The sequence below is a fragment of the Dendrobates tinctorius genome, unplaced genomic scaffold, assembly GCF_039654945.1.
Source record: "Dendrobates tinctorius isolate UK_male_01 unplaced genomic scaffold, ASM3965494v1 ptg000028l, whole genome shotgun sequence".
Lineage (NCBI taxonomy): Eukaryota > Metazoa > Chordata > Amphibia > Anura > Dendrobatidae > Dendrobates > Dendrobates tinctorius.
In genome coordinates, this window is record NW_027361696.1 from 19,657,157 (window position 1) to 19,678,566 (window position 21,410).

The following is a 21,410-nucleotide window of genomic DNA, read 5'->3' on the forward strand; positions in this document are numbered from 1 at the left end:
AACACATCTGGCATCAAGTTCAACTCAGTCTAATTAAGTAATCTTAAAGAGAACCTGTCAGCAGTTTTGGCCGTTCTAAGATACGGCCACTGCATTTCAGTGCTTGTACATAAGCCCCCGATCCGACCTGAAAAAATACGTTTTATTATACTCACCCAGGGGGCAGTCCGGTCCGATGGCTGTCGGGTCCGGCGCCTTCCATCTTATTGCGATGCCGCCCTCCTGCTTGCTTCATGGCTCCCTGGCATCGCACTACTACACAGGTGTATTGCTCTGCCCTGTTGAGGGCAGAGCAAAGTACTACAGTGCACAGGCGCCAGGAAAGGTCAGAGAGGCTGGGCACTGCAGGAATTTGCTCTGCGTAGGAGCGCGATGCCGTGGAGCCATGAAGCAAGAAGATGGGAGGCGACGGACCTGCGACACCCATCAGACCGGACTGCCCCCCGGGTGAGTATAATAAAATTTATTTCTCTTCTCTTGCAGGTCGGTTTGGGGGCTTATCAACAGCATTATAAAATGCTGTAGATAAGCCCTGAGAGGCAGTAGCCACATCTTATATGGGCAAAACCTGGTGCCAGCTTCCCTTTAAGTATTAAATGATCCCACCCCCGTACTTTACAGTACAGGTCTGCTTCCTCAGATTGGCTTCTATGATCAGGGTTTCCCTATGTGTCCAAGTAATGAGGCCTCCAGTAAGAAAAAGGAATAGGAGAAAATGTAAAACTACTGGATCTGCATCTCAGGCCCTTATGGAGGTCGCTCCCCAGGGCGCAGGCTTCGGGGTGTACTCACTTCCTGGGTGCCTTCGGACACCGAGCTTACGGATCTCGTCATAAACGAAAATTAAAATTCCGAACGGCACTGGAACGAGCCACCACTGGAACCTGAGAGGATGAGAGAAGATGAGTGTCAAAGGCCAGACAGGACCCCGGGGGCCAGACACGGGATCTGACAGACCCTCTTACCGGATGGGCATGAAGTTGAAGACGTTGGGCATCCCGGGGCAGTAACACAGGAAGTTACCCAGACACAACTGGAAGATGATGGCGATCAGCAGGACTTTGTTCCTGGGGGGTGACGGCAGCGTTACACACGTGGACGTTTCTCTGAGACTGGAGGGGCGCTGGAGTTTACCCACCTGAAAAATCCCTGCTGGAAGACGGACAGACGCCGGGTCTTCCTGATGAGGACGTCGGCGATCTGGCACACCTCGATGCTGAGGAAGAACACGGTGTAGCAGTTGTACTGCTGATAGAGGCGCTGGCTGAATGTCTGCAGGTGAACGCAAGGGTTAATGTAGGGTGCAGCAGGTCTATACAATCTATGTACTGGCCATGTGTGCGAGACTGCCCCCCGCAGGAGGGAAAGGCATATCGCACCCTTCTGACCCAGCATTCAGGTTGTCATGCATCGTGTGTTACCCATTCCTGGCCGTAGCTGTCCTCCAAATCCTGTAAGTGCTGGTTCTCCCACTGGGCGCGGAGGCCGATGCAATAGGCCGGGTACCAGCCCTCCTGGGCCATCGTTGTGAAGTAGTCCACAAAGCCGGCAAATGACTGAATGACACCTGGAAACAGAAGGTGGAGATCAGGACTAATGCACCAAGGTCGTCATCCCAAGGGTCTGGAGTGGAATATCCCAACACGTCTGTCACCGCTCCCCATGTACTTCTACCAACTGTGACCCACCAATCTGGAAGTAGGAATATACAGCCAGAGCCTCATTCACCAGTCGGTCACGGCGTGGGTTTCTTGGCTTCAGATGCATGATGTCGCTCTCAGCTTTCTCATAGGCCAGAGACACGGATGGGAACTGAGCAAAGAGGAAACATAAAGGAAAGTGGAGTATAATGTTCTCTATTAAGTGTATGTTTGCCCTAAGGGGTAACTGCTGAAAATTATCACCTATCTTGTTCACACAAACTGTGTGTATATTACACTTCAGAGCTGCACTCGCTATTCTGCTGGTGCAGTCACTGTGTACATACATTACTGATCCTGAGTTACCTCCTGTATTATACTCCAGAGCTGCACTCACTATTCTGCTGGTGCAGTCACTGTGTACATACATTACATTACTGATCCTGAGTTACATCCTGTATTATACCCCAGAGCTGCACTCACTATTCTGCTGGTGCAGTCACTGTGTACATACATTACATTACTGATCCTGAGTTACATCCTGTGTAGGGTATGTTCGCATGGTCAGTAAACGCTGCAGGTTGGACGCTTCTTCTGCAGGGGTCAGATGTTGCAGCTCCACTTTGCGTCCTAAGATACCTCCGGCTTCCCTGCGGAGTCGCACATGCGGCGCGTCTTTCCAGACCGCAGCATGTCAATTTAGGTAGCGGAGATGCTCTGTCTCCGCTGCGTAAATTACCCATTCACTATCATTAGATGCGGTAAAACCATATTATCTTCTTAATCACATACGTAGTAAGTGCGGGAACGCAGCTTACTATGCAAGTGTACTAATTTAAATAATGTCGTACCTTGCTTCAGCCAAAAGTTTGCGTACACTGCAGTTCTCGCGATGAGCTGATCGTGAGATCGGCCGTGCACGTAACTGCCGGGAATGGGGTTGTCTCCGGTCACTAGCCAAGTTCTCACGATCAGCTGATCATGAGAACTGCAGTGCACGTGACTGCCGGGGACCGAGCTATCTCTGGTCATCAAGCTCATCTCAGATCAAGGTCCTCTTCAAGCTCCGCTATGTCTGGATATCAGGCTGAGTGGTGGCATGCCACCGTTCAGCCAAAGGCATCCAGATGTAGCAGAGCTGGACTCGTCGTGGGACAGTATGTATATCTGCACGACGGACAGGTATGGTATAGTGTTGCTTTTTTTTTTTTTTCTCTCTTACAGGAGATCAAGGGCGTCGGTGCAATTAGGCGATGCAGTAAGTATGGTTTAATTAAGAGCTATTAAAGGAGTCTGTCATTATTTCAATTAAAGGACTTTATTCTGGCTGTGTGTTTATTTACCATGTAACTATAGGATTACTGCTGGATAGATGTCTTATAGACGCTTCCCCATTACTAAGCCGTGGGCTTGAGGTCACCTGACAATACAAACGTGACCTCAACCCCACAACTTCTACCCCACTTGCCACTGCTACAGGGCAAGTGGGAAGAGCCAGGTAAAGTGCCACAATTGGCGCATCTTTGGATGTGCTTATTGTGGGTTGGCGGTAGGCTACTATTTTTAAGCTGGTGAGGGCCAAAATCCATGGGCCTCACCAGCCTGAGAATACCAGGCAACAGCTGTCTGCTTTTTCCTTGGCTGCTTAACAAATATAGGGGGACCCCACGTTGTTTTTTTTTTTTTTGAGGGGATCCCACTATTTTTGCTAACCATCCAAGGTAAGCAGACTGCTGTGGCCTGGTTGGTAAGGTTCATGGATATTGGATCCATATCAGCCTGAAATACCAGCCCCAGTAGTCTGCTGTAATTTTTTTTAAAATATTTATTAAAAAGGAGGGGACCTGTCTCTGTGCTTTCCTCTACTTCCTGGGTCGTGTACTTCTGGCTGTGTCACAAGGTTCACCATTATTTAAATTAGTTCACATGTGTGGTAAGCTGCGTTCCTGCACTTAATACACATGTGACTAGGAAGATAATGCGGTTTTACCTCATCTAATGATAGTGAATTGGTAATTTATGTAGCTACATAAATAGACATGCTGTGGTCTGGAAAGCGTGCCCCATGTCCATCTCTGCGGGTGAGCCGCGGGCATCGGTGCACGCATAGTGCGAATGGGATTTCTTGAAATCCCATCCACTATGCTGTAACACCTGGACGCTGTGGATGAACGCAGCGTCCAACCCGCTACGATTACTGACCGCGCATACCCCAATATATCTGCAAACAGGAAATCACTTTTTTTTTTCCTTCCCAGAAGCCAACATTCAATTAACTTTATTTCACGTTACAAAAAAAACGCATGCGGAAAAACGCAGGTGACCTGCCAGTGACCTCAGATGCAGATTTGGTGCAGATTTTACCTATGTGAAATACTGAGCCATTCCTGATCATGTCCACATACTCACTATTCTGCTCGTGCATTCACTGTGTACATACAGTACGTTACTGACCCTGAGTTACATCCTGTATTATACCCCAGAGCTGCACTCACTATTCTGCTGGTTCAGTCACTGTGTACATACATTACATTACTGATCCTGAGTTACATCCTGTATTATACTCCAGAGCTGCACTCACTACTCTGCTGGTGCAGTCACTGTGTACATACATTACATTACTGATCCTGAGTTACATCCTGTATTATACCCCAGAGCTGCACTCACTATTCTGGTGGTGCAGTCACTGTGTACATACATTACATTACTGATCCTGAGTTACCTCCTGTATTATATTCCAGAGCTGCACTCACTATTCTGCTGGTGCAGTCACTGTGTACATACATTACATTACTGATCCTGAGTTACATCCTGTATTATACCCCAGAGCTGCACTCACTATTCTGGTGGTGCAGTCACTGTGTACATACATTACATTACTGATCCCGCGTTACATTCTGTATTATCCTCCAGAGCTGCACTCACTATTCTGCTGGTGCAGTCACTGTGTACATACATTACATTACTGATCCTGAGTTACATCCTGTATTATACTCCAGAGCTGCACTCACTAATCTTCTGGTGCAGTCACTGTACAAACATTTCCTTACTGATCCAGAGTTACATCCAGTATTATGTCCCAGAGCTGCACTCAATATTCAGCTGGTGCAGTCACTGTGTATATACATTACATTACTGATCCTGAGTTACATCCTGTATTATACCCCAGAGCTGCACTCACTATTCTGCTGGTACAGTCACTGTGTACATACAGTACATTACTGATCCTGAGTTACATCCTGTATTATACCCCAGAGCTGCACTCACTATTCTGCTGGTACAGTCACTGTGTACATACATTACATTATTGATCCTGAGTTACATCCTGTATTATACTCCAGAGCTGCACTCACTATTCTGGTGATGCAGTCACTGTACATACATTACTGTAAAAGGAGATTTTTGCCTGTGGATTATGAATGCACGTCTGGAGTATAATGCAGGCTATGATTATTGTATGCTCACGCATTACTCACAATATCTGTGCACAGCTCGATGAAGAGGATGGTGATGCAGCCTAGGGGCAGGGGGACACTGGCTGTGATGTAGATGAGATATGGCGCCAGCTCTGGTATGTTCTTGGTCAGGGTGTAAGCGATGGATTTCTTCAGATTGTCAAAAATCAGACGCCCTGCCGGAGGGAAGACGTATTATATGCAACACACAAAAAGCCAATCCTGCATGTCACCAGCATTGCCACCAGGTGGCGGCAGATACCCTCAGTGTGGCCTCACCTTGTTCCACGCCTGTGACGATGGATGCAAAGTTATCGTCCAGCAGGATCATGTCGGCTGCGTTTTTAGCTGCGTCAGACCCAGCAATTCCCATAGCGATTCCGATGTCTGCTTTCTTCAGAGCGGGAGAGTCATTGACACCATCTCCTGTCACTGCCACAATGGCTCCCTGTAAGACAACAGTCAGAGCTGATAGATTGTGAGCTCTTGAGACCACTGCACCTTATAGATTGTGTCCTGCTGCAGAGAGCGAAAGATGACATTACAAGACTGGTGGCATTTACCAGTTTCTGACAACTTTCCACAATGATCAACTTCTGCTGAGGGGACGTACGAGCGAACACCATCTCGGGGTGCATCTTCAGCACTTCCACCAGCTCCTCGCTGCTCATGTCTTTCAGCTGCCCACCATTAATGACACACGCCCGAGCATCACTGTGGGACATATAAAGGTATTAATCATCCTGTGATGATCCTGAGTTACATACAGCTTAATACACCAGAGATGCACTCACTATTCTGCTGGTGCAGTCACTGTGTACATACATTACATTACTGATCCTGAGTTACATCCTGTATTATACCCCAGAGCTGCACTCACTATTCTGCTGGTGCAGTCACTATGTACAGACATTACATTACTGATCCTGAGATACATCCTGTATTATACTCCAGAGCTGCACTCACTATTCTGCTGGTGCAGTCACTTTGTACATACATTACATTACTGATCCTGAGTTACATCCTGTATTATACTCCAGAGCTGCACTCACTACTCTGCTGGTGCAGTCACTGTGTACATACATTACATTACTGATCCTGAGTTACATCCTGTATTATACTCCAGAGCTGCACTCACTATTCTGCTGGTGCAGTCACTTTGTACATACATTACATTACTGATCCTGAGTTACATCCTGTATTATACTCCAGAGCTGCACTCACTATTCTGCAGGTGCAGTCACTGTGTACATACATTACAATACTGATCCTGAGTTACATCCAGTATTATACTCCAGAGCTGCACTCACTATTCTGCTGGTGCAGTCACTGTGTACATACATTACATTACTGATCCTGAGTTACATCCTGTATTATACTCCAGAGCTGCACTCACTATTCTGCTGGTGCAGTCACTTTGTACATACATTACATTACTGATCCTGAGTTACATCCTGTATTATACTCCAGAGCTGCACTCACTATTCTGCTGGTGCAGTCACTTTGTACATACAATGCTCAAAAAAATAAAGGGAACACTTAACAGAATATAAATCCAAGTAAATCAAACTTCTGTGACATCAAACTGTCCACTTAGGAAGCAACACTGATTGACAATCAATTTCACTAGCTGTTGTGCAAATAGAATAGAAAACAGATGGAAATTATTGGCAATTATCAAGACACCCTCAATAAAGGAGTGGTTCTGCAGGTGGGGATCACAGACCACATCTCCATACCAATGCTTTCTGGCTGATGTTTTAGTCACTTTTGATTGTTGGTTGTGCTTTCACAATCATGGTAGCTTGAGACTGACTCTACATCCCACTCAAGTGGCTCAGGTAGTGCAGCTCATCCAGGATGGCACATCAATGCGAGCTATGGCAAGAAGGTTTGCTTTGTCTGTAGCGTAGTGTCCAGAGGCTGGAGGTGCTACCAGGAGACAGGCCAGTACACCAGGAGACGTGGAGGGGGCCGTAGGAGGGCAACAACCCAGCAGCAGGACCGCTACCTCCGTCTTTGTGCAAAAAGGAACAGGAGGAGTACTGCCAGAGCCCTGCATAATGGCCTCCAGCAGGCCACAAATGTGCGTGTGTCTGCACAAACGGTTAGGAGCCAACTCCATGAAGATTGTCTGAGGTCCCAACGTCCACAGATGGGGGTTGGGATCAGGAGTTAAATCCTGTATTATACTCCAGAGCTGCACTCACTATACTGCTTATGGAGTCACTGTGTACTTACATTACATTACTGACCTGTAGTGATCCTGAGTTACATTCTGTATTATACTCCAGACCTGCACTCACTATACTGCTGGTGGAGTCACTGTGTACATACATTACATTACTGATCCTGAGTTACATCCTGTATTATACCCCAGAGATGCACTCACTATTCTGCTGGTCCACTCACTGTGTACATACATTACATTACTGATCCTGAGTTACAACCTGTATTATACTCCAGAGCTGCACTCACTATTCTGATGGTGCAGTCACTGTGTACATACAGTACATTACTCATCTTGAGTTACATCCTGTATTATACTCCAGAGCTGCACTCACTATACTGCTGGTGGAGTCACTATGTACATACATTACATTACTGATCCTGAGTTACATCCTGTATTATATTCCAGAGCTGCACTCACTATTCAGCTGGTGCAGTCACTGTGTACATACATTACATTACTGATCCTGAGTTACATCCTGTAGATCTTTTATTATAAAAATTAAAAACGTAACAATAATAACAGAAACATAGCAAGATATCAGCCAGAAAACAATCCGTATAATGAACACTGGTCCAGCCGCTCATTCTCTCCTTTCACATATTATACATACAGTACAGTATATAGAGAATAATAAATAATATTAAGTACTTACACCTTCTGGTCCGGTCACCAAACAAAATAACAAACAATAAAATAAACAAAGGCCTGCATAAATATATACATAAACATTTTTTTAAAATGCTTGCTGCCTCAGGGTAGTCCTTGACGCTGATCTCTCCTTCAAACCACATATCCAAGCCCTTTCCACTTCCTGCCGACTTCAACTCAAAAATATTTCACGAATCCGTTCATTCCTCAACCAAAAATCTGCAAAAACCCTAGTCCATGCCCTCATAATCTCTCGCCTTGACTACTGCAACCTCCTGCTCTGTGGCCTCCCCTCGAACACTCTCGCACCCCTCCAATCTATTCTAAACTCTGCTGCCTGACTAATCCACCTCTCCCCCCGCTATTCCCCAGCTTCTCCCCTCTGTCAATCCATTCACTGGCTCCCCATTGCCCAGAGACTCCAGTACAAAACCCTAACCATGACATACAAAGCCATCCACAACCTGTCTCCTCCATACATCTGTGACCTCGTCTCCTGGTACTTTCCTGCACGCATCCTGCATACTCCGATCCTCACAAGATCTCTACTCCCCTCTTATCTCCTCTTCCCACAATCGCATACAAGATTTCTCTCGTGCATCACCCCTATTTTGGAACTCTCTACCATAACATATCGGACTCTCACCTTCCATCGAAACCTTCAAAAAGAGCCTGAAGACCCACCTCTTCCGACAAGCCTATAACCTGCAGTAACCACCGATCGACCAAACCACTGCATGACCAGCTCTACCCTCGCCTACTGTATTCTCACCCATCCCTTGTAGATTGTAAGCCTTCATGGGCAGGGTCCGCTCTCCTGTACCAGTTATGACTTGTATTGTTTAACATTATTGTACTTGTTTTTATTATGTATACCCCTCCTTACATGTAAAGCGCCATGGAATAAATGGCGCTATAACAATAAATAATAATAATAATAACATACAGTCATATGTAAAAGTTTGGGCACCCCTATTAATGTTAACCTTTTTTCTTTATAACAATTTTGGTTTTTGCAACAGCTATTTCAGTTTCATATATCTAATAACTGATGGACTCAGTTATATTTCTGGATTCAAATGAGGTTTATTGTACTAACAGAAAATGTGCAATCTGCATTTAAACAAAATTTGACCAGTGCAAAAGTATGGGCACCCTTATCATTTTCTTGATTTGAACACTCCTAACTACTTTTTACTGACTTCCTGAAGCACTAAATTGGTTTTGTAACCTCATTGAGCTTTGAACTTCATAGCCAGGTGTATCAAATCATGAGAAAAGGTATTTAAGGTGGCCACTTGCAAGTAGTTCTCCTATTTGATTCTCCTATGAAGAGTGGCATCATGGGCTCCTCAAAACAACTCTCAAATGATCTGAAAACAAAGATTATTCTACATAGCTTTTCAGGGGCAGGATACAAAAAGTTGCCTCAGAGATTTAACCTGTCAGTTTCCACTGTGAGGAACATAGTAAGGAAATGGAAGAACACAGGTACAGTTCTTGTTAAGCCCAGAAGTGGCAGGCCAGCAAAAATATCAGAAAGGCAGAGAAGAAGAATGGTGAGAGCAGTCAAGGACAATCCACAGACCACCTCCAAAGACCTGCAGCATCATCTTGCTGCAGATGGTGTCACTGTGCATCGGTCAACAATACAGCGCACTTTGCACAAGGAGAAGCTGTATGGGAGAGTGATGCGAAAGAAGCCGTTTCTGCAAGCACGCCACAAACAGAGTCGCCTGAGGTATGCAAAAGCACATTTGGACATGCCAGTTACATTTTGGAAGAAGGTCCTGTGGACTGATGAAACAAAGATTGAGTTGTTTGGTCATACAAAAAGGCGTTATGCATGGATGCTAAAAAACACAGCATTCCAAGAAAAACACTTGCTACCCACAGTAAAATTTGGTGGAGGTTCCATCATGCTTTGGGGCTGTGTGGCTAATGCCGGCACCAGGAATCTTGTTAAAGTTGAGGGTCGCATGGATTCAACTCAGTATCAGCAGATTCTTGACAATAATGTGCAAGAATCAGTGACGAAGTTGAAGTTACGCAGGGGATGGATATTTCAGCAAGACAATGATCCAAAACACCGCTCCAAATCTACTCAGGCATCCATGCAGAGGAACAATTACAATGCTCTGGAATGGCCATCCCAGTCCCCAGACCTGAATATCATTGAACATCTGTGGGATGATTTGAAGCGGGCTGTCCATGCTCGGCGACCATCAAACTTAACTGAACTGTAATTGTTTTGTAAACAGGAATGGTCACAAATACCTTCATCCAGGAACTCATTAATAGCTACAGGAAGCGACTAGAGGCTGTTATTTTTGCAAAAGGAGGATCTACGAAATATTAATATCACTTTTATGTTGAGGTGCCCATACTTTTGCACCGGTCAAATTTTGTTTAAATGCAGATTGCACATTATCTGTTAGTACAATAAACCTCATTTGAATCCAGAAATATAACTGAGTCCATCAGTTATTAGATATATGAAACTGAAATAGCTGTTGCAAAAAACAAAATTGTTATAAGGAAAAAAGGTTAACATTAATAGGGGTGCCCAAACTTTCACATATGACTGTATATATATAAAATAGCCACAAACTATACAAATATATACAAGACTAAACTAAACACCTCACACTCAAGTCCACCATTCCCAACCCCCGCCCTGACCTGAGAGCTGGTCCTGCGTCTCATACCTCAGTCCATGTTCAACGTCCATAGGCCAGATCAGGCAGTGACAGTTTTTCTTTCAAACACCCAAGTGTCCCATAGTCCCACAAGATAAACCCACCTCCCCCCTTTTCCCACCACCCAACCTAACACCTACACCCAAATCTATATCCCTATATACAATATATACAGAAACAAACACTACAATAACCACAAAATCACAAACCAAAGTTTGGCGCCTGCAGCCCTACATCACTGTATACAGATCACAAAACAAAAATCTACAGTGTCAGCAGCAGCCCACCACCAGGAAAGGAGATAACCAGACTAGGGCACACTAAAAGAAAAGCCCCTCCAGAGGAGAGCGGCCCTACATGTGCCCAGTCTCTCATACTCCAGAGAGCGCACCTTCACCAGGTCACCGAGTATGGTCCTATACACATCGTCCACTGGGAGGATTTTCCGTTGTGTCAATACTAATGTGGCGCCCCTGAGGCTCAGTCGCCACAGAGGTACTGCACCTTCTCCTAAGGTGTAGTGCCCCACCACCTAGGTAAGTTGGGGGCTCCTTTCCACACTCCAACACTCGCACCCCATACGTATGGTGACAGTTCCAGTTCGGCTTCCAGAACCCCAGGAGGGGACCACAATTAAGAAAATTTACAGTAAATCTCGTTACTCAGGAGGGTTTGTTGCACCAGTTGTGCCTTATTTTTGTTGTTATCATGTTTTACTGGTAGCACTTTTGTTGCCTGATTTTTGCAGTGGCAGCGTTCTACAATTTTGAACTAGCGATCATGAACTTGGAGTGATCCAAAAACTCTTACTTGTAAATAGTAGCACCTCTTTAGGTGCCCTCTCTTGGTTTTACATAAAGACACTTTGCGAAGATGATGTTTTACATAAAGATACTTTGCGAAGATGATGTTTTGCATGGACACTTTTCGAAGATGATGTCTACCTCAAAGGACACTGCAAGAAATCCCGTCTGGGAGCGGTGTCCAGCACTTACAAGAATAACTGTTGAATGTTTTACTAAAGTATTTGATAATGTGTTTTATAAGAGTATTAGTAACTGAGAAATGGCTTTTACAGAGAATTGAGAATGTTTTGATACAGAATAAAGAATTGAAAGTAGACAGGTGACGGACCAGGTACTTGCGGTCAGCGTCTTGCATCTAGAAGAGAGAAAAATGATAAAGAAACATGTACTAGAGAAGGAAAGCTGAATAATACTGAAGTGATAGTCACAGATAATAGCAATGATAGAATGAAAAATTGCACTTTTTGACTTGAAATTTAGATAGTTAAATTAGAATTGTTTGTGACGTTTAAGAATAAGTACCTCCTATACTAGGAAGTTTAGTATAAGAAAAGTTTGTTCTGCATTGCAACATTTTTGTATGTTTCTTTGCTGTCAACTTTGTTTACCTTGCAGCCCGCGGACGTGTTGTGTTTAACGGGGGGTATGTGGCGCCCCAGAGGCTCAGTCGCCACAGAGGTACTGCACCTTCTCCTAAGGTGTAGTACCCCACCACCTAGGTAAGTTGGGGGCTCCTTTCCACACTCCAACACTCGCACCCCACACAACAGGGTAGTTCTGCACAACCACATTGCGGCTCAGTGCTTAGAGAGTACCTCTGGTAGTTCCCTGCATGGAACACTGGATGTGCTGGGAGGTGGGTGGAGTTGAGATCCATATAAAAGGTTGGGAAGGTTTAGAATTACAGGTCAGTCTGGCGGGAGGTCAGGCGAGAGGAGATCAGTCTGAGATCAGTCCGAGGGGAGTCTGGACAGTCAGTCACGAGAGTCTGAGGACGGGTCAGAGAGAAGGAGTGCTGCAGCTGCCTCAGTGATCTGAGCCAGGTGGCACGGGAAAGGAACGGAAGGAGAAAGACGTAGAACTGCAACATAAGCTTCCATAAGAGAGAGAAAGATCAGTACGGAACGAAAGAGTAGAGAACAGAGAGGAGACGTGGGTTGGAAGAGGAACCCTGCCTATAGGTTCTCAGCGCAAGGCCGGGGCCTGGTCCCCGAGGTTGTATGGACACTTATGGTTCTGCAGCAGACACCGGTGGAGAAGTTGGCTGTAAATTGACTACTACCATCTAAGACTTGGGGCACAACAGCAACTGAATAGAGAGCCAGGACTCCAGAGAAGGGAGTCCCTGAGAGAGGCTACAGCTGTCTGCCATACGAGTAGAGTTGTTAGGAGCATCTGACGAGGAAGTCCAGAGTACCACGGTACTGGAGCTCTTCACACCTTAAGGCGCAATAGAGGAGTCGTTCAGGAAAGGTACATGTTGGAGGAGTGTTGGAGAGGAGAGCCCTGACTGGCCCGGGAGGTTGACTGAGTCTCTGCCCCGGAGGACACAGCATGGAAGCGGGCACAAGTGTGTGCCATGAACTGTGAGTAAAGCGTTAAAACTGCAAGCCTGGTGTCCTTCATTCATTTGCGCACTAACATCTTCAGCACCACTACACCTGGGTATCAATCCCCTCACCGCTTGTGCCTCACCTCTAATCTTACATCCACACTGCCCTGGGACTACAGCTCCACCTGTGGGGAGCTACACCATCTTTGCTGCAGCATCTCATCAGTCCCAGTGGAACTGCATGCAGCGTTGGCTTAACATCTTGCCAAACACCACAGGTGGCGTCACAAACTGTTCACATAAACTATATCACAAACCACCATTGATTTGGGCGCCCAGGGCCACGGACCGGGTCACCGCTGCTGTGACACCTTTCCTCCCTGACACCGGTACCCCAAGGCCCTGGGAGGGCGACCCACTAAGCACCGTGCATTCCACGTGTGAGGCTATGTGCACACGTGTAGAATTCCTGTGGATTTTATGCGTTTTTGCCGCGAAAACGCATAAAATAAGCAGCCCATTGTGTTGCGAGTTCATTTTCCCCTTCACTGTCGATGTCTGATGAACTCCCTCTTCTGGTGAAGGAAGGTAGTGAGGCTGATTACCAAACACCTGATCTGGTAGATGATGACTGGGTAACAGGAACTGCTGACTGGATATAAGGCAGCCGACGCCCTTCTGAGTCGCTGGTGATTTCTCTGCTGGATTCTTGGAGACCAGTCTGATTCCTGCTTCCAAAGATAAGTTTTTGCTCTGCTATTGAACTTATTAGTTTTGTTTTGCTTACCTTGTTTTTCGGAGTTCAGCCATCCTCGGTCGGGGGTGTGCTGAGTTCCATTTTTGTCTCTGATCAGTTTGTCTCTTTGCTCTGTCTTCAGAATTTACCTGAGTGCTGTTATAGTCATTTTGAAGTCCTAGCGACTTCAGGGCCAGTTTTTCCTATCAGACGGTTGGGACATTTTTTGGTAGGGTTTTTTGCGGATTGCAGACAGCAGCTTTTCTATCCTGTCCTTCTTAGTTAGCTTAGGCCCCATCGTTTGCTCAACCTATCTTTCTATCTGTGTTAGTGTTTTCATCTTGCTTCACCGTCATTATATGTTGGGGGCTGCCTATTGCTTTGGGGTCTGCTCTGGGGCAGTTTAGATTTCCCCTTTCTTTAGGCCTATTTAGTTCTCCGGCTGTGATCGAGGGGTCTAGGGCATCGTAGGAACCCCCCACGGCTACTGTTAGTTGTTGTGGATAAGATCAGGGGTCTGCAATCCAATAGCTACCAACCTCTCCGGTTTTCTGGACTTAGCTTGTATTTTTGTTTTTTCCTCCTTCGGTGACTCATTCATAACACCATTGAACTCAATGGCATTCCGCACATGCTGTGCTAATTCTGCGTTTTTATCCGCAGCGGAATCCCATAGGCAGCCTCAATAGTAAAAAGTTGGTCACACTTGTCAAACACTATGTTTGACGAGTGTGACCAACCTGTCAATCAGTTTTCCAAGCGATGCTACAGATCGCTTGGAAAACGCTAGCATTCTGCAAGCTAATTACACTTGCAAACCGCTAGTTTTTCGCGGGAATTACGCATGCAGATTTCTTGAGGCAGGGAGTTGAGGAATTGCTGCAGAAATTTCCGTGGCAATTCGGCACGTGTGCACATAGCCTGATACCTAACCACTGCGCTAACTAGAATTAAGGTGCAGCGGTCCCGACTACCAAGGTCTCCAAATGCTCTATAGGCCCATTCCGCATAGGAGAGACCGGCCAGCCAATGGAGTGGAACAAGCTGCCACGAGAAGTGGTGAGTTCTCCTTCAATAGAAGTCTTCAAACAGAGGCTGGACAGACATCTGACTGGGATGATTTAGCGAATCCTGCTTTGAGCAGGGGGTTGGACCAGATGGCCCAGGAGGTCCCTTCCAACTCTACGATTCTATGTGTCTATGCGTCTATGTGAGGCACCCACCCTGTTGTATACCTCTGTGTTGAAGGGACAATGAAGCAGGAAGTAGTCCATGGTTTACAACACGGTACCACAATGCTACCGAGGACAGTTCCTGGCCCCAGAGCTCCTACACGTCAGATTGTCCCTCACATGGAAGCAGCGCCAAGCCAAGTCCCAAAACATCGAGGGGATCCTAATAGAATTCAAAAGATGCAAACCCACCCCAAGATCCCGACTTGGGCAATACCTGAGTGCCAAAGGCCTCTGGAAATGGGTCAACAGAACCCTATTGTCAAGGAGTTTCCTTGGCAGAGTCCTGATCTCCCACATTCCCAGACCCCACTGGTGAATTACCTTCAGAACCAAGGTAGCGTAAGCCGGAAGATGTCCATGCGGTGTGCGAAGATCCTTCACTTGCCCTCCTGTCTCCCATTCCTGGAAGAAAGGCTGAAACCATCCCCTACAGAAGAATACCCATGGAGGAGCCCTCTCTTTCCAGAGGTTTGCAATATTGATTTTAATTAAGGTATCCACAAGGAATACCACAGGGTTGACCATACTCAACCCTCCTAGTCTCCTCGTACGGTAAGTAACCTCCCCCTTGATCAGGTTCAGTCTATTCCCCCACAAAAGTTGGAAGAGCAAACTGTAGATCTGTGTCCAGAGAGACTCCGGCAAGATGCACACACTGCCCAGATAAATCAGTAAAGGGAGCAGGTTTACCCTTTCTCTTAGGGTCAAAGACCAACCCTTCGATTGGTTCACCTTCTGAGTGGCGATCTCTAGCCTGCTGTCTCAATTTAGTTTGGGGTAATCTCCCTGGCCAAATTCAATGCCAAGGACTTTTGCAGAGACTTTGGGTCCTGGAAGGGTGTCTGGGAGATCAAAGCCAAGATCTCCTACTCCCAGCCAGAGACTCTCACACTTAACCCGGTTGATCTTGGACTCAGATGCTTCCGAGTAGCGATCTACCTCTGACAACAGCCACTCTGCCTCCTCGTGAGAGGAAACAAAAACAGTGACATCTTCGGCATATGCCACCACCCTCAGAGTGGCTTCCGATGCTACCCGGTCCATCCCGGTCCCGACCAACGGTCCACGTTCCACCCTCCTAAGAAATGGGTCAATCATGCAACAGCAGGCTCAAGGGACAACCCTGGCGAACACCAGATCCAACCTCAAAAGAGCTGTCAATCCAACTGTTCACAAGCGGGAAACTCTATGCCCCACCGTACAAGGTTTTTAGCTTTTAGCCAATCAACAAACCCCCCTAGCAGGCCATATCTCAGAAGGACAGACCAGAGGTACTTGCGATTAACCCGATCAAATGCTTTTGCCTGGTCCAGTGACAGCATGTACCCCTTCCAGTGACCAGCCCTACCCTGCTCCACCGCCTCCCGGACACCGAGCACAGCACTAAATGTGCTGCGATCTGGAACAGAGCAATGCTGGGCCTCCGAAAGGAGTTGGGGTGCAAATTTCACCAGCCGATTAAACAGCACCTTTGCCAGAACCTTCCTGTCTGCATTGAGAAGCGCTATGGGATGCCAATTCTCAATGCAAGATGGGTCCTTACCCTTTGACAAGATGATCAGGGCAGACCTCTTCATTGACTTTGGCAGAGTGCCCGAGGAAAGACACACATTGAACACCTCAGTCAAAAGGGGAACCAAAGCGTCCTTAAAGGCCTTATAGAACTCAGATGTTAATCCATCTGGCCCGGGCAATTTTTTTTGGGAAAGCCCTTCAATCGCCAGCTTAACTTCCTCTTCCCTGATCATCTCTGTCAAAACGTCAAGAGAGGGGTCTACCCCTGGTTCGGGAACGGCTTCAGCCAGGAAAGCCGACATCTCATCCCAATCAAGATCCCTCTTCCCCAAGAGGTGCGAGTAGAAGGATCAGACAACCTCCAAGATCTCTTATCTGGATCACCTCAGGGACCCCATAGTGTCGACCAGTCCTGAAACCACTTTACTATTCACTGACAGATTGCAGTTTTTGTAAGAGTTGGGCGAGCGGTAGTTCCCGTAATCCATCTCAAAAACCAAAGATGCGTGTCTATCGTACTGACACCTCATAAGCAAAGATTTCACTCTGGAGATCTCCTCACAGCTACCTCCAGTTGAGACAAGATGCTCGAATTTCCTCCTCAGACCCTGATACAGGCGGTACCTGCTCAGACTCCTGAGGCTTGAGAGCTGGCGGAAGAATCTCGCCATCCTTTTCTTGAACATCTCCCACCACTCTGACTTACTACTACAAAGATCCAGTAAGGGTACCAATCCTTAAAGAAGTGTCTTATCTCCGCTTCTTCCAAGAGAGACGAATTGAGCCTCCAAAAGCCTCTTCCAATACGGAGGGTCTCTAACATTCAGAGAAAACAAAATTAAACAGTGGTCGGAGTACTCCACCTCAACAACAGACAATGCTGAAGAGACAGCTTCCTCCTTTAAATAAAACCTATCTATCCTAGACCTACAGTTACCTCTATGATAGGTGAACCCCTTGTGGCCTGGGGTGTGTGGAATGTTGACATCCACCAGGCGAGCCTCACTAGCTATACTATTAAGGGTGACGCTATCATAAGTCAGCTTGTCTCTGGAACCTCCTCTATCTCGTGGCCTCATGACAGTATTAAGTCCCCTCAAAAGACAACCTGCCGACACTTTTGGTCCCACTTAGATTGTGGACCATAGATTTTAAAGAGCCTGAGTTCTTGCCCCTTCATGAGGACATCTAAGATCAGGCACCTTCCCATTTCTAACTCAATAACCCATCGGCATTCCGCTGGTGCGGTAAAATGGACCACCACTAAGCTATATGGCTTGGCCGCAAGAGACCAATAAAAGGGCCTGCGTCTCCACCCCCTCTTATCTTTAAACACGTCTGCTATATTTGGCAGCCCGGTCTCTTGCAAAAAGAAAATATCAGCTTCAACCCGGCTGAGAAAATCAAAGGCCGTAAATCTAGCTGTAGTTGACTTTATGCTTGCGATATTAATGGACGCCAGCGTCAACAGAGTGGGTACCACCATCATTGGTGATTGAGTTAAATGGCTTTCTTCTTCCCACTCCCCTTATTCTCTGCCTCAGCGAAGGAAGCTTTCTCCCTCTTTAATGACCTGGAGGTGTCCATTCCCGCGTGTTTTTTCTTTTTATCGTCCTCGCCTCTGTACTCTGGGCCAGTCCCTCCCTCCAAGGACCTTACATTCCCAGAAGAAGAAGACTCGGCACCCCCTATAAACCCAGCCAAAGCCAGAACCTCACTCTCAGCTTCCTCCTCAGAGGACAAGATGTTCTCAAGAGCTTGGAACTGGTTAGAAAGACCAACCAGAGGGGAGTCAGTTTTTCCTTCCTTAGGTACCTTGGTCAGAGTGGGAGAAGATGTTTTATCTCCCTTCTTTCTCTTTTTGGTGCCGAGCTTACGCTTGTTCTCTAGCCACTGCCTATTATCCTCATCCACACTTTCCTAATGGGAGGATTTGGAGGCAGTGGTGCTTTCCTCCCTGTGGATCCTCTTGACCTCCTCAGTAGCCCGGGGCTCGCCCACCTCTCTCTACTGTCTGCGCTTGTTCAGATGCCTCAGCTGGGCAGGTGTCTTTTTATTGCTTTTCCTCCTTGACCCCTCACCCCTGTTAGTCCCTTCCCCACCAGAATCAGCCTCATGGCTTTCTACCACCGGGGTCACTACTGGATTAGCGAAGGAGCAAGGACAACGGCTGAATGGGTGACCTAAGTCATCACACAGGTGGCACCTAATCTCTACACAAGATGCAGCAAGATGGCTGATATCGTTGCACCTGTGACTGAGGTTTGGTTGCCCCTGGTAGAAGACCTGGATACGATCCCTACCCAGGAAGGCAGATGATGGAATGTGGGCAACCGTACCACCTAAATGCTTAAGTTTTACCATCAACGTCCAGGCCCCTGACCAGATACTAAATTCATTATGATTTTTGTTCGGCATCTCCACCACCTCTCCATATTGGCCAAGCCACATCATGATGTCATAAAAAGAAAGCAACTCGATACAAGTCATCACGGTCACTTTCTTGACTTGATTTTGGCGAGACACAGCATAGATGGCAAAGTCTCACCAGCCGTGCTTATTTTTTACCAACTCATAATTTGACCAGAAGAGCTCAAGCCCCTCTGGCCCAACAAAGCTGACATCAAACTCAGGCATGGAATAGGGATGTATCAAGGAGTTGATGTCAATAGCCTTGAAGCCCATCTTCAGCAGGAGCTCCACAACCTTAGACCTTGGAGGACACGCATCACTGCCCATCCACCGTAGATGGACCACATTCCTACGCACACTACCTGGCCCAGCTGTCGGGAGGGACCACACTGTATTTCCCCCATTTTATTCTCGGAAAGCCCAGAGGTCATGCCTCTCTATCCAGAAGGATAGATCAACCTCTCGACCCGCTACCATTAGTGATCTCTCCCCCTTCTTTAGAGCCTCCAGGAGATGCCGCTGCAACATGCCGTCCCCAGAGCCCGGAGACGAGGAGGATGCCCTATTTCTCCCGGAGGTGACAGAGGCATAACTCTTGATGGGTTCTGCCACCACCGGGGGGGCAACCGGACCAGTGACCACATCTACACCAACAGTATCACTATTACCCACCTCCATAACACCCTCACTCTCCACCAAACCAGAAACCACACCATAAGACAAAAATTTTTCCACATTCATACCTCCCACCACATTCACTCCTGCTGGACCCGTAACAGGGGGTAACATTTTGACCTCCGCATCATCAGGCACAAGGGGCTCAGTCTCCTCCACAGAACTGGTGGCGACCCCACCCCTGGTCTTATGTTTTCCCTCCGCATCATCAGTTGATATTTTCCGCTGCTTTATTGTTGATATCAGGCGCCGCTGATCCTTAGCCATTGTGAGGCGCCGCTGATCCTTTATATCAAGATCTTCCTGACCAGCGGCGCCAAAGCAGAACAGGACTTTGGGAGGATCGGAGCGCCCAGCCCCGACAACCCCCTCACACTGCGGCCGCTTCTCAACTAAGTGATCAGCGGCAACAGCACTCAGGGGCGCCGAGGCTACCGGAGCTGCCTCTGACACTGGGACGCTCCCCCCTCCCACTGAGGAGCGCACCGTAGTATCATGGCTTAACCTTATGCCCGCCGCCGGACCGCCCTCACTGCCCAGCCTCTCGGCTGATGTACCTGCTGCTACGTCCCCGCTACTACAAGCAGAGACAGAGCTCTGCACCTCACTACCATTCTCTGTACTCTCCCCACACCTTTGCACCGGATCCACAGCAGTACCCGGGCTGGGCTGGGCAATAGGGCTTATAAAGCGAGCTGACCCTGCAGCTGACTTAGGGGGTACAGGGAGGGGGGCATATACATAGCTTACCACTTCCTGTAGCTTTGGCTTGGTCTTCTTTGCCTTTTTATTCTGGCCCCCAGGTACCTCCTCTGGTAAATCGTCACCAAGATGGAAATTCTAAAGGCACACTGGGGACTACAGGAGCTTGATCTCTGCCATTAGTGCCCCTCCCTGGCCATTGTTATCACTGTCCGCCCCAGAGCCAGCAGAACTGCGACCAGATGCCAATGTCACCTCTCCAGCAGGGAGCTCGCTGCACGTGGCCTGCGGGTGACTTTGCAGGTGGGGCTTTCTGCTGGTCTTCATCATCATCATCATCATCATCAGCAGCAGCAGCCACCTGGTTCTCAGGCTGCAGCCCCATCTGCCTTTGCTCTCTGTTATCAGCCATTTCTCTAAATCTGTCTTCATTGAGCAGTTTTTTCTCTAAATGGTCCACTTTTTTCTCTAATAAAAGCTTTTCTCATCTCCAGCTCATTAATTTCATGTTTAAGTTGCTTTACCTCCGCCTGGAGTTGGGTCTTCCTGGGTTTGGAGGAACCTGCAGCTTTGGTGCTTGTGCAGCACAGCTCCTCCCGGAGCATCCTGATGATCTTACTCGCCTCTTCATACTCACGGAGGTGGCTCATGACCCGAGAGCCATAGGTGGACACAGTCTCCTTGGGTCTCTGCAGCCCCCAACCTTCCTCAGTGAGGTCAGCCTCATCTCAGTGAGCACTCAGCTTTCCTTTGGAAGGACCGCCATCTTGCACGCTGCTAGCAGGCTTCTCCTCCATGTTGGAAGCCTTGCAGCTACTCTGGGTCTCTGCAGACTTGGGGGGAGTAGGAGCCACATTGCTGCGACTCCTGGTGGAGCGTCTCACCCCAGAGTCCTCTGATGTGCAGGCCGGTTGCTGGTTTCTTCTGCCCCCCGCTGGCTTGAACCGGGAAACAGAAGCCTGGGACTTGGCTCCTTCACTCATCCCAGGAATCCCACTCCCTCCCTAGGTAGGAGAGAGAGCAGGTCCCCGGGTGGAGAGGTGTTGGTTCTCTGGAGCTCAGGATCACACAGCAGGATCAGTGTTGACAGCACCCACAATTA

At 47.5% G+C, this 21,410-nt stretch overlaps 1 protein-coding gene across 1 annotated transcript in view; it reads right to left on the reverse strand.

Annotated features, from left to right (window-relative positions):
• The window catches only part of ATP4A (ATPase H+/K+ transporting subunit alpha), a 48,776-nt gene that overhangs the window by 1,643 nt on the left and 25,723 nt on the right, over window positions 1-21,410 (reverse strand). The window contains exons 15-22 of the mRNA XM_073570388.1: window positions 5,659-5,809; window positions 5,375-5,543; window positions 5,117-5,271; window positions 1,689-1,812; window positions 1,422-1,567; window positions 1,139-1,272; window positions 966-1,067; window positions 793-884 (exon numbers count right to left, since the gene is read on the reverse strand). Of these exons, the coding sequence (XP_073426489.1) occupies window positions 793-884; window positions 966-1,067; window positions 1,139-1,272; window positions 1,422-1,567; window positions 1,689-1,812; window positions 5,117-5,271; window positions 5,375-5,543; window positions 5,659-5,809 (1,073 nt within the window). The remainder of the gene's footprint in view (window positions 1-792; window positions 885-965; window positions 1,068-1,138; window positions 1,273-1,421; window positions 1,568-1,688; window positions 1,813-5,116; window positions 5,272-5,374; window positions 5,544-5,658; window positions 5,810-21,410) is intronic.